Raw genomic sequence first — 13774 nt, 5'->3', positions numbered from 1 at the left:
CACATGTAATTTTCCATAGGATCTCAAAAACCTCACCTGTGTAGAAACAGAGCTATTACTATTTTGCATCATCAACTTCAATTGTTTTATGGCCATAATCAATATCACATAAATACATCATAGTAACACAAAGTGAGCAGATGAATAACTTTTAACTGTACAGTTTTTCTCAGCATGGAATACTTCATCCCGTCTTTACATTTCACATCATGAATTATTAGCCTTTTAATCCATAACTTGAGATTATTAAGCTTATTAATCAATTACAAATACTACGTATTTCCTTTTGAACTACAAAGTTAATGTTTTTAACCATTTGTTTAACATTTTTCAACTTAACTATGAATAACAAAATCATGTATGCTATTAACACACATATTTCGAAACTGTGGGCTACACCAGTACACACACTGTATTACGCTTGACTATTCATCGTTAATAATATCCATAACCAACTGTAATGGTGCAAATGTATACAGTATACTACTAACACAAATACAAACGGCAACGACCTCGACGAAAAAACAACTGTAGCACTTTACAGTTACGAGTAGGTCGCAACGCCAAGTTAGTGTGGTATAGAGGGAAGCACACACAGGCTACATAAAAGTGACTGAATCAAGTGCCATGAGCAAAGGGCAAAAGCATTTGTTTTTATTGCACTTCATACATATACAGATTCATATGAGGAAATTAAACCATAAGTTTCGGGAAATTACATAAGTGACGAGTTATACTCTCCTGGGAAAGTATGTGCTAAGTGACCGCGAGGGATACTCTAACTCCCGGGGAAGTATGTGGTAGGTGACCACGTCGTTATACACTAACTCCCTGGAAAGTATGTGGTAAGTGACCGGGAGGAATTATGCTCTAACTCCCGGGAAAGTACATGTAAGTTCCCGGGAGTTTTACGCTAACTCCTGGGAAAGTGGGCGAGAGGTACACTCTAAAACGCGGGCTGACTTATGAAGTGTTACCAAACACTCATATTAGCCCATTTCTGATTTAAAATGAAATGCCTGTGAAACCTCTGTCAGTAAGCGTGGCACAATTTGTGACTTTCAAATGCAAAATAACATTCAGTTCTTTGAAAGCAAAACAAGCATGAAGGATTCCTGAAATCACAGGACAAAGAGGCATTTGTCTTCATGCTTTGAGTCACAGCCAACCTTAGAGAGTTTGTTTTCAGTAGCTCCTCAGAGGAAAGAGAAATTCTATAAATCAGACAGCCTTGTGTACTGTTACTTTACAGTCACTTCTCTTGCTTTGTAAGGCACCTCCTCCATATCTGAGTGTTAAATGGTACATCACATGCTATGCAGAAAGAAGAAGTACAAAGAAGATGACCGTTTTTCTGCAAACTCCAGGGGACCTGCCATCACTTTATTCTCTATGAGTCCAATGAACTGTATTAAAATGAGTCCCCGCCCCTCCACGCTGACACTATTACTCCCCAAAAAAGTTTCCTCCTCGTTCACTCTCAGTGAGCAGCTACTGTGTGCATCATAGCTGTGAATGGCAGCAGAACGTGGGTATGATACTTGCCTCAAACCCACTCTCTTTTCTTCTTAGTTTCAGTCTTTGAGGCAGTCCCAGGCAACATGGTTGGCAGTGGATTTCAGTTTGATTATTTAGACCCAAAATTTCCTTCTGGTGGAAACCATTCATACTTTTTCATTGTTGGTAAGTGGTCTTTGCTTTTCAATTTTTAATTTATTTTTTGTTAGTAATAAATGTTAACTTTAGACATTTTATGGAGAACAGTGAATCATTTTCATGTTTTTTGTAGGTCTTGAGCCTATTTATTTGTCTTTCTAATGAATGAAATCCATTACCATATTACATTTTAGAAGCTCTGAGGGACTGTTCTGTGAACTACTTTATTATATAATTCAAACAACTTCTTGTATTCAGCATTCATGGCAGATTTTGCTTAAAGCGATCTGTTGTTACTCACATTCAAGGTCTGATCCTTGTTTACCACACTACGCTCTCCTCTCAAGCTTCAAATTCAGGTAGGATATTGTACTTTTTGTCACAACACTTCAACTTATTAATCATGAACTGCTGTTCAAATATCAGTGTTGCCAATTTTTCTGCAACCCTCCCCCCCACAAATATTATGAAATACATTCCTAACAGTGGTATCTTATTTAGAGTTGTGTTTTTACACTGTGAGTGAAAGCATTTTTTGTAAAAATGGCACACTGAGAAAATAATATCTCATCTACTGATCTAGTTTCACATCATATTCATATTATGTTCCAGGGAAATGCAGTGTAAAGACCATTGCATCTGAATATAAGCAATGTGAGATTCACCAAGGTAAAGACACATCTGAGTCACCCAAGATTGAATCATCAGCTGTAAAATAAAAGAGACTGGAAAAAAAAACAACTTAACTTTTATGCGCACTGCTTTGTTTCTTCCTCTGTCTTTCAGATGGAGTCCATGATCTGGAGTGTTTTTATAAAACACGTGGTAGCGTAAACTGTTTGTGGAAACCTGGAAACCATGCATCAGAAAAGACATACACACTCATCATACAACAACCACCGTGAGCAGGATTTCTTCTTTACTAAGTTTTATGCTTCCTCCTTTGTAGCTTACATGAAGTTATAAATGTTGTTTTACATATTAATAACACACTTCTCATGATTTTTCAGGACAAATTTTCAAACCATTTCTCTTTCTACAAGCAGGAAATATTGCAGACGTTACTACAACATCATTGACACCTCTGAAGAGATTGCAGTATATGAAAATATCAGCCTGACCGTTGAGGTTTTTGAAAAGAGCAGCAAATCAGCAAATTGTACAAAAGCAGTGTTCAGAGGGTTACCAAAAAGAATGCGTAAGTCCACAATATATATATATATATATATATATAGAGAGAGAGAGAGAGAGAGAGAGAGAGATTCTGAAAAACTTTATCTAAATTTCTATTTCCACCTTTTGATAATAAAATCTCTCACTGAATCTTCTTCTTTCTTTTTTTTTATTAGCAGTGCAATGTGGTCCTCCGCATATCGTGTCCTTCCGCCGCCATTCTGGAACACTAGTCATGAATATAAGCTGGCGACCAAAGGCCATCACAGATTACTCTGTGAGATATAAAGCACTGGGCAGCCTGTTATGGAACGAGGTCAGTGTTACTTTAAACTCCATGTGGAATTCTAGCACAGAAACTAAAGATAAAAATGGCTTTCCTATATCAGAATAAAGCATGTTTGTCTCTTGAAGCTTGGAATATCATTGTGAAACAAAAAATAAGTCTTTACTTGGCTACACATGCTGCTCTCAACTTGTACAGCAGATAAATATCATACTTGTCATTACCTACTATATGAAAGAGTAAGTTTGCTCCCTTTAGAAACAAGAAGAGAAGTACTTATGTATTTCTAGTCTGCAACTGAACCATCTCTTCTTAAAGGGACAGTTCACCCCTAAATTGCAAATACATATCTTTCCTCTTCCCTGTAGTGCTATTTATTTATCTAGATTGTTTTGGTGTGAGCTGTGAGTGCTGGAGTTATTGGCGGTAGAGACGTCTGCCTTCTCTCCAATATAATGGAACTAGAGGGCACTCAGCCAAACAAAACACATTTAAGAAACTCAACAGCGATGTCTCTTTCCAGAAATCATGACGCGGTTACTAAAGATAATCCATAGACCTTGTTGGGAGCAGTTTCATGACAGACCTTGTCATGATTTTCAGGACAACCATATTTCCTTCTGCAAGCAAAAAATATTGCAGATGTTACTACATCATTGACACCTCTGAGAAGATTGTAGTATATGAAAGTATCAGCTTGACCGTTATGGTTTTTGAAAAACAAAAGCAGTTTTCAGAGGGTTACCAAAAAGCATGTGTAAGTCTACAAAAAAACTCAACAGTCATATCTCTTTCCCGAAATCATGACGCGGTTACTAAAGATAATCCACAGACCTTGTTGGGAGCAGTTTCATGAGAGAACTTTTTTCTCTTAAGCACTCTACGCCCGCCAACTGTATCATCCCACAGAGGGAAGCATGCATCTACTGCTAACTGACTAGCTTCACTGAGCTAGCTAGCATTACAGCTCAGCCGATGAGGACACCATTAGTGTTTACATCTCACACTGTCATGAGCATGAGTATCTCGTCCATGAGTAGATGAATGCTTCCTTCTGTGTGGTGCTTTGAGCACCACAAGCCAAGTGTCATCTAAGTCCACTATATTGGAAAGAAGGCAGACATCTCTATGACTGATATCTCCAAAACTCAACAGCTCACTCCGAAACAATGTAGATTGATTAATAGCACTACAGGATAGAGGAAAAATATGCGTTTTTGATTTTCTAGTGAACTGTCCCTTTAAAGCGATACTTGAGTGATTTCTGACTGCAGTTCCGTTAACTTCATGGACTCAAAAGAGGCAGGTTAAAACAAGGCTAAGAGTCAACAGTCACAGTGTCATTATGCTAACATACTCACAGGACCATGCTAACATGCTGATGTTAAGTAGGTATATAGTAATGATTACCATCTTCACCTTCATAGTTTAGGGTGTTAGTGTGCTCACGTTTGCTTATAACATAGACTGTAAATAAAGATGGACAACATGACCCACCCAAGGTAAAGCCAAAACATCTCAATCGCCCCCTTGTGGCTGGCTGCAGTATAGGTTGTAAACCCTGTCCCCTTCATGTTAGCCGATATAACATGGGCCAAACTAAAAGATCAAATTGTTAGGAACTCAAGGGAAACCCAAGCGCGGGACACGGCACACAGCACACAGACAAAACTAAACAGGGAGAAGAGGACAGACAGGAACATAGGGAAGGGGAAACACAAGGAAACACTAGGAAAAACACAAGTTACGACAATGCCATAACACAAAGTACATGTCAAATAAATTTCCCACAAGTTCAATAGTTTGTTTTTGTGGTCAGCTTGCTTTTAATTAGTTATTTGATGCTATAAAAAAGAGGGTTTGACATCATCAGCTGTGTGTGCCCATTTTTGTGCTCGCAGTCAGTGGCACTGCTCAGGATTGGTGGAACGCAATACTGACTCTGGCTCCAAATTATGTCACTGGCGCAAGATGGCAGTGGCCATATACACAATATTTTGGCTTCATTTTTTGTACAGTGGGAGGAAGTGGAGATGCATTGTCCATCTTTATATAAAGTCTACAGCTTATAAGCACTAAACGCAGTTATCAAACTTTGTAAAGCTCACTCCAAAGTGACAGAAGACATCAAACAGTTGTTTTCACCAGCTGAGCAGTGCTCTTTAAGATGAGTAAACTGCCCTTTATGTGTCACATCTGTGGAGTTCCCCTTAAATTTAACCTTAAAGGGGTGTGTGATTGTGTCTGATAGTATCAGTATATTTGTGGCTATGTGTGTTTTTTCCTCCACTGTTCTCACGCCTCTGAGATTGAAGGTTACTATTTTAACTACCGACTACATATCTTTCACAAAAGGCCTTCAATAATGTCTATGTCATTCACAGACATCCTCCCGATCCCAGAATAGAGAGATCTGTACTGTGAAGGGTCTAAACTCCTTGCTGGTCTACACTGTACAGATACAGTGTGTCAACAATGAAACCTGCTCAGAGTGTGCATGGAGTGAAGCCTATACTGTCCCATCAGGTCAGTTTGCTTTCTACTTTACTGGTTTAAACTTAATCTAACATTAAAAAAGAAGCAGTTTCTATCTATTTTGTTGACTATGCAAGATAAATGTTTTTAAAAACAATTCTTTTACTTCACTACATGGTTATGAGAGTAGGAAAAAGGAGCTGAAGCTATGTATTGTAACCTATGTAACCTCTTCCAGAACTGACAACACAGCCTGTCATTGTCAGCCTTGAGGATACTGACATTGCAGGGGCAAAAGGCCACCGGCTGCTTTCTTTTACCTGGAAGGTAGGTTTTTTTTTAAATGTATCTCCTCAAATGTCCCTTCCACATGACATAAAACAAGGAATATATCATATGTGTAGCCGGGGCTGATGTGTATTATTATAATAATAAAAGTGACCCTGTGTGTTAGTTTTCTGCCGAAGAGCTGCATGATCGCTACTATGTGACAGTCGGGAAAGCTTCAGGAGAGGCCCCATGTGAGCAGATAAACGTCACTAAGCCTGAAATCCGACTGAATCTCTCATATTCAGCGTATCATCTCAACATCAGTGCTGTTAACAACGTGAGCACCTCCCCAGCTGTAAGCCAGGCAATACCACAGCGAGAAGACATGCCCAGTGAGTTGTCAACTTTTTGTATTTTCTGAGCAGGTGTCACTTTTGGGTCTACTGAACCATAACATTAGATTTAAAATTTAAATTTGTCCCCTCAGGTATGAGAAATGAGAAGCTGAATGTGACAGTCCGCAGCAATACATCTTTAACTATCTACTGGAAAGACAATCTCATCAAAAAATATGTCTGCTATTCTGTGGAGTGGATGAAGAGGGGACATAAAGTCAACTACAAGTCCTTTTATGAGAACGCAAACAACTATAGGACTTTATATCATTTACCAGGTGTGGAAACATACACAAATTTTGGTCAACCCTGTCTCCTAGTAATTCTGTTTACATGCTATGAATTTGTTTTTCCAAGTACATTTTGAAGAAAATGTAACTAGATTATCTTCTGTGGTGAAAGGAGGGTTGTAGGGGAGACAAGGATCGGTTCGTACACTACTCACTCTTCTCACTCTACCAGCATGAAATGAAAGGTTAAGGTCTCGGCTTTAAATGAATATGTCTTTACGTACACATTTGCTTTCTAAAGTTTGTTGATTAGTGATTAAAGTCATGTTGTGACACTGTGCCAACCAAGCCCCAGTAGGGACTTGGTTGGCACAATGCTAAAATGATACAGTTACAAAATAATGAAGCAATCAATAGAAACTGTTTAAACATTGATTTCAAACAAGAACCAGAAATCATGAATATGCCCATTTTTAGAACCAAACAATACTTTTTGACAATTCAACAGTAGGAATGTCTGCTTACTTTTGCCATTGGCCTTTCACAATAATAATAGTTAACAATATGATAATTGTTTTTAAGCTTTCAAAAGAGTTTTAATATCTCAAAATACAGTCATACTTCAACTGTTACTGTTCCAATTGTTGGCATATATTCTAACCAACCCTGCTCACATTTGACCCAACTTTGTGATGAAATTATGTTAGCCAGCTACCATCACTCCTCACAGACTTCCAAATCTTACATCAAAATTGATATAAGAGCATGCAGAATGTAGCTGATTCTTGTGTGTATGAAAGGTCCAGTTTGTAGGATTTAGGGGGATCTACTGGCAGAAATGGAATATAATATTACTATGTTTTCTTTAGTATTTAATCATCTGAAAATAAGAATTGTTATGTTTTCTTTACCTTAAAATGAGAGGTTTATACCAACAAAGGGAGGTCACTATATTCCACTGCCATGATTCTACAGTAGCCCAATACAGACAAACCAAACACTGGCTCTAGATAGCTGGAAAAACTGCTTTTTTTACTGGTTTAAATCACCAGGTCCGTGGGTTTTGGAGGGATAGAGAACTCTGCAGATAATTCCGCTTCAGGTAAAAACCTCCTGAATGTCTGAATCTTAAAATATCAAGGAAAAAAGGTGAGCACATATTAGCAGGTGCTGGGCTAGCGGCCCGTCTCCAGAGAGGAAGAGACCTCTGAGAATAATTCAGCTCCTGGTAAAAACCTCCTGAACAATGAGCACCAAAGGAATTCTAACCGGGAGAAGTTTCAGCTGGTTGCAATCTGCAGTCCTCACCACCACATGCCACTAAATACCCCGAAATCGTACACACTTTTCCTTTAACTAGAAGTAACACATTACCAATATTGCCATCTATCAGTTTCATAATACGTTAAGTCACTCTCAAAAGCCACTTTACTTTTGATATTCTAAAACTAAAATGTTACCCTCAACAAAAAAGTTAATGACAATCAGATGTTTTAACAGCAGATAAGTGCAGGTCAAGAAAGCAAAGGACTTTCCGGAGACCAGGATTCATGTCCTGAGTCCCATTTGTGGCCAGGTTTAGGCAACAAAGGTCATTTGGTTCAGGTTAGAGAAAGATTGTGGTTTCAATAAAATGTTAACAAAGCAGACCCCAGTGTTTCCTGAACCACAACTTAGTACTCAGAGTGCCTCAACATGACTGTGAAAAACATTAATCATGCACCAGTTTTATTCAAACATAATTTATGGAAGTTTCGATTTTGATATATGATGAAATATATTTTGTTTCCTGCTTCTGAGATAATCCATTTGGTTTAAATCCCCAGAGGCTTTGGAGCCATATCAGAGATACAACATCACTCTGCACACTCGGCCAGACAAGGACACCTGCAACATGAAGCGCGTCAACAACAGTGAGAACACCTATGGGAGCACACAGTTTTATTTCATTGAAGGATGTAAGTCCCGGGCCTACTACCTTTCCACTATTGCATAATGTCATCAGAATAAACAAGGCTAACTGTGAGGCTTTGGTGCTCATTGTAAAGACTAGAATTACTGCCTTGCAGTTGAATGTCTCCACAAGCCGGTCAAGTTGCAGTTACAGTTTACATCTTTGTCTGTCCAGACTCATATGTAGCTAAGACAGTTGACAATGCTTCAAATAGGATAAGAGTGGTGCTGCAGAGACGCTACATATTCTAAAACATGGATGCTCAACACACACCTTCAACCCAATAGCACAGAAGATCTAAACAGTTAGCACAGATTAATGTCACCAACTCAGTATCTGACCAAATGTCTCTCTTTCTGTTCCTGAGTTATGATGTTGAATAATGGCCAGATGTTTTATGATGTTACAATGAAGTGACCTTTTGAGCCTTTGACCTTTTGGGTACAAAATGTCATCACTTCATCATTTTATTTTATTAGACATTTCTGTGAAATGTTGTCATAATTAGTATATGAATGCTTCAGTTTGGCCAAAAACATGTTTTGTGAGGTCACAGTGACCTCTGACCAACAAATCCTACTTACTCGTTAAGCCCAAGTGGACATTTGTGCCATAGTGTAAGAAATTCCCTCATGGCATTCTTGAGATAGTATGTTCACGAGAATAGGACGGACAACCCGAGAACATGGTGCGTCTGCCCACAGGCATAGGAGTCATAACATGGTATTGGCCTAATGGATCTGATGATGAAAAGTCACAAAAATCCCAAATGTCTGCATCAGATTTCACGGCAATCCATCCAACAGTTGTTGAGACATTTCAAATATCAACCTGCTGGTTGTGCTACAAGAGAAGTCAGGAGATCACCAGAGGCATTAGGATTCATCCCCTTGGTAACATGAATGTCTGGACATAGCTTTTTGTAATAATCCATTTTGCAGATGTAGAGATATTTCACGAGATACATGAAACTTGTGTGCTCAAAGAAAAGTCAAGATATCACTGAAATCATTAGTATTCATCCCTAGGGACCATGAATATCTGTACAAAATTCCATGACAATCAATCAAACAGTTGTGTGATATTTCAGTCTGGACCAAAATGGTGGACCGACTGACCAATACTGGCATCCCAAGAGCTAAACCGTTAGCATGGTTTAAAACAAGGATAGAGATCATCTCTAATAGGCCAATACTGTTTGTTCCTTTTTTTATTCTATCCATATCAAAACATTCTGACTTCTTGATTTTGTGCTCCCAAAGCTCCAGTCAGTGGTCCTGCAAACATCAGCAGCTACAATGTAACGCTGAATTCAGTGGTGCTGAAGTGGTTGTCCATCCCAGAGGAAGACATCAGAGGTTTTCTACTGGGTTACATAATCTACTACATGGAGTACCACCACAGGGGGGCGAGCACAGAGAGAAGTAAGCACTGTCCATCTTAAACTGAATCGCTACTCACTCATAAACTTTTATACTTGTTGTTTTGGCTAATCCATAAATGCAAACTGTGAAGTCACAGACACACAGCCTCTGAATTCATTATTCTCAGTGGATTTCCTGTCTGCCCGCTGGTTTGTTCCCCTCTGTGTCAGTTTCTGGACATTTGTGAACAGAGGGAAGTTCAAAGGCTGACAGTTTGTACAGACTTTATCAGTAAAAAGCCACTGTACCATTAGCAGCTGGTCTAAGCTGGTCTCTTTAGTGGTCTGACACAACATTTGATGCATTGGCTGACACTGCTGTTAGCCTGCAAACATCCCTTCTCTTTGGGACTTGTTTGTCAAAGTTTGTTTGAACAATCCAGGCACACTGTATAAACCCTCAGTGTTGGCATATATAACTGTTTGGCCTAAAGCTATGCCTCTTATTATCTTATGTAAATTCTACAGCTAGCAACCTATTGTAATGGGTTTGACAAGTGGCGTAACATGGGCAATAATCAATGTGCTGCTTACATTCAAAGACTTCCCAACAACACAATGCCTCTGACTAGATGACAGGATTTGCTGATGTGAAAGTGCTTTGTTTTAGAATTAGACTAGCTGCTCTGTGAGCTCAAAATGACAATGCTAACATGCTAAAGGTATTAAATTTACCTCACTAGCGGGAATGTCCTTAGTTTGCAGATATTTGGTCATAAACCAGGGGATCACCAGAGTAGGTATGCTTCATCAAGAATGTGTGTACCAAATTTAATTTAAATCAGTCTAATAGTTGGCAAAACATTTCACTCAAAACCAAAAAATGCCAACCTCATGGTGGCGCTAGAGGAAAAGGCAGGGGATCACCACTGTCTGATTCATCATGTAGGAGCCATGAATGCCTGTACAAAATGTTGTGGCAATCTGTGGGGTAGATGCTGATATATTTTACTGAATAAATGTAAACTTCAACCTGCTGATGGCATGACTAAGAACATCAGAGAATGACCAACATCATGCAGATTTATCCTCTGGGGACCATGAATGTCAGTTCGAGTCATAGAATGTATACAAAAAGACTAAAGACTAAAGAAGAAAAAAATGGAGGAAATGGAATAATGGACATAGCCACCATGAAGTCATCCATTGGTTTGTGTTTCCAAATCACTGGGCCCATTGAGCAAGCGCACTAGACTTTCGCAAGTCAAGGCTAACTTCTACTGGCCGAGCAGCTATTTTACAGCTAAGCTCTTCGCTAACTTACTGGGGATAAAATGATGTAATTGTGGGGCTTTTTAAGACTTTCTAAATATTTTTGGGACACTATCCACAGACAGCCAGTTACACCCCCCTACAGTTTTTCATGAAAGGGTAAATTAGCTATAGAGACCAAAGCCATTTCCTCTTCCAGGCTGTAAACATGTTTATTTTTGCTGTAAAGTTGTTAATTCTAACATGGTACTCTATGGGGATTGACTCACTGTTTGAGTGAGTCTCAAGTGGCCAATTGATGAACTGCATTTTTTGGCACTTCGAGGTTGGTACGATTACACGTAAAATGTTGAGATATTTCAGTCTGAATCAAAGTTGAGGCCCAACCGTCTGACCCATGTTGCCATCCCGAGAGCCACACTGCTACTGGCATGGTCCACAACTGTTCTGCCAAGTGTAAATAATCAAATAGTAAAAACTGGAAATTCAGTCCAACTTTAAAGCACGTGTGTCCAAGTTACATATGTATATGCTGAAAACTGTCGCTCTTTGATTGCAGATATTACAGTGGATCCATTGTTTAACAACTATGAATTGGGAGACCTCAAGAGTGGCACAGCATATCAAGTCCAGATATCAGGTTTTACCCAGGCAGGAGAAGGAGTACGAAGCAAAGCAACATGTATCTTTAAAACAAATGAAGGTAATATCAGTGAAACATCTTTTGCCCAATAATCATTCCTAAAACTGAATTTTTGATACTAATAATTGCAAAAAAAGCCCCCACATCCTTACTTTTTGTATATTTCTTGCCTTCTCCCCACTTCATAGGATCTTTTAATTTCAGTGCTGTCATCGCAGTCTTCGCAGTTGTGGCCTCTGTGCTAATATTTGGATCTCCGATAATAAAAAGGTACAGTATGCCAGTCACTGTCTTACAGCTGTCATTCATCTTCAACATGAGTAAATATCTATATCTACTCTACGCTTTGTATTTTATCTAGAGCTAAAGTCATCCTTTGGCCAAGCATACCTAGCCCTGGAAACAGCAATGCCATGCAGAAAATGGAAGGTCCCTTTGAACGGGTAAGTGTCATTTGTGCTTTCAAAAACTGTGCAACCAATTTTAACATCAAGCTACCAGCCAGAATGAAAGATATCAAATTATGTAAATGAGAACATACAGCATTCTGCAGACCTCCTACTGCTGCACTAAAAACTGTTTGCCAGATGTATGTTGTAATAAAGATTTTATTTTAATTAAATTTTTTAGTTTTTAATTTTGAAGATGTCATTTTTACATCACTCAGGAACTACTAGAGTCCCTCAACACTCTGAAGGTGGAGGAATGGGACACAAACAGTCTTCAGGTAGTAGAAAAAGAAGATGTGATCCCTGCTAGCACTCTACCATCAATGATGCCGCTTCTCCACGCCTCAGAAGATGACGTAGACTCACCAGAAATGACTTGTAACTGGATCCAAGGAGACACTGAGGATGCAACAGGAGATATCTCACCTGACATTACCACAGAAACATTACCGGATGTCCAACGGACAAATCCCCAGAGTTCTCCTTTCGCCTTTTCAAGTGATTACACAACAATGGAGATGTTTCAGCAGGGGATGCCTCCGGGCATACCAGTGAATACATCAGTTAGTCAAGCCATGGAAAGCGAACCAGAGGACACAGACTTGACTGTGGTAAAATCAGGATTGGACTATATAGGGCAATTTAGCACCAGTCCGAACTCGGACAGCAAGGAGATGTTTTGATTTTGTGAGAACAGTTTGGAACTGGACTACTGAGACTGAAGAACACAGGGTCATAAGAACTATTGTGCATGAATATTTGAATTAAATGAGATCTTTTTGGCAGTCCTAGAGAACTGGAGGTGCACTGTGAGGGAAATCCGCACTACTTGAACATTCTCCTCTGTCCATTCACATCAACATCTCTACTCATTTCTGTACTACTGTACTACTTAGTAAGATAAGATAAGATAAGATAAGATAAGATAAACTTTATTGTCCCGCAAGGGAAATTCGTCTTTGGCAGTATAGTGCAAACAGCTGCAATATTCACATACATACATACATACATACAATCAACACAGACAAGTTGCCAACATAGTGCGCTGACTGTGTTACAGTTGCAGACTACTGTTGCAAGAGTAGTGCAACCGTTTCCCTTGTTTGTAAGGTTACAAACAAGGGAACATTAGTGAGCATTAATGTGTTGGTTTAAAACTTTGTAATGCAGTCGTCGGACTTAATACATCTCCGTCCTCATTTTTGGTACTTACCATAAAACTTCAATTAAAAGCCTAGTCCCAATTAAACACCCAGTCCCTTTTACTAGCCCGGCTTAGCTACACATTTGAAAATTTAAATGCCTGTCACAATCAGACGTGATTTTTTTAATAGAAGTAATTCGGATGTACAAAACCGGGTTGTTGGCTACCTCAAATTATGTGTCTATTCCAAGTTGTGAGTATTGTTTTAACAGGATAAAGGGGTGTTGTGTCGGTATGCTGGGTGCCATAATCCTTGAGTGCAGTAACTCTCTCTCTCTCTGATGCACTGTCTGCCGGAGCCAGATCAAATGAATGATTCATTAATGATATATATTATCTGAAGCCTATTTTTTAAAAAAGCAATACTCATACTGGTTTAAATAAACAATCGGATTGTATTTCCG

The 13774-nt window shown here is 39.0% G+C and overlaps 1 protein-coding gene across 1 annotated transcript in view; it reads left to right on the top strand.

Annotated features, from left to right (window-relative positions):
• The window catches only part of LOC126395914 (leukemia inhibitory factor receptor), a 17182-nt gene extending 4333 nt beyond the window's left edge, over positions 1-12849 (top strand). The window contains exons 2-17 of the mRNA XM_050053711.1: positions 1573-1683; positions 1965-2015; positions 2269-2325; positions 2443-2557; positions 2700-2854; positions 3009-3145; positions 5500-5641; positions 5829-5917; positions 6045-6252; positions 6348-6533; positions 8312-8443; positions 9702-9863; positions 11634-11777; positions 11906-11987; positions 12079-12160; positions 12385-12849. Of these exons, the coding sequence (XP_049909668.1) occupies positions 1573-1683; positions 1965-2015; positions 2269-2325; positions 2443-2557; positions 2700-2854; positions 3009-3145; positions 5500-5641; positions 5829-5917; positions 6045-6252; positions 6348-6533; positions 8312-8443; positions 9702-9863; positions 11634-11777; positions 11906-11987; positions 12079-12160; positions 12385-12849 (2318 nt within the window). The remainder of the gene's footprint in view (positions 1-1572; positions 1684-1964; positions 2016-2268; positions 2326-2442; positions 2558-2699; positions 2855-3008; positions 3146-5499; positions 5642-5828; positions 5918-6044; positions 6253-6347; positions 6534-8311; positions 8444-9701; positions 9864-11633; positions 11778-11905; positions 11988-12078; positions 12161-12384) is intronic.
• The last annotated feature ends 925 nt before the right edge of the window (positions 12850-13774 follow it).

Source organism: Epinephelus moara, chromosome 9 (assembly GCF_006386435.1).
Source record: "Epinephelus moara isolate mb chromosome 9, YSFRI_EMoa_1.0, whole genome shotgun sequence".
NCBI lineage: Eukaryota > Metazoa > Chordata > Actinopteri > Perciformes > Serranidae > Epinephelus > Epinephelus moara.
The sequence above is the reverse complement of the archived record's forward strand: the minus strand, read 5'-3'. Positions and strand labels throughout refer to the sequence as shown.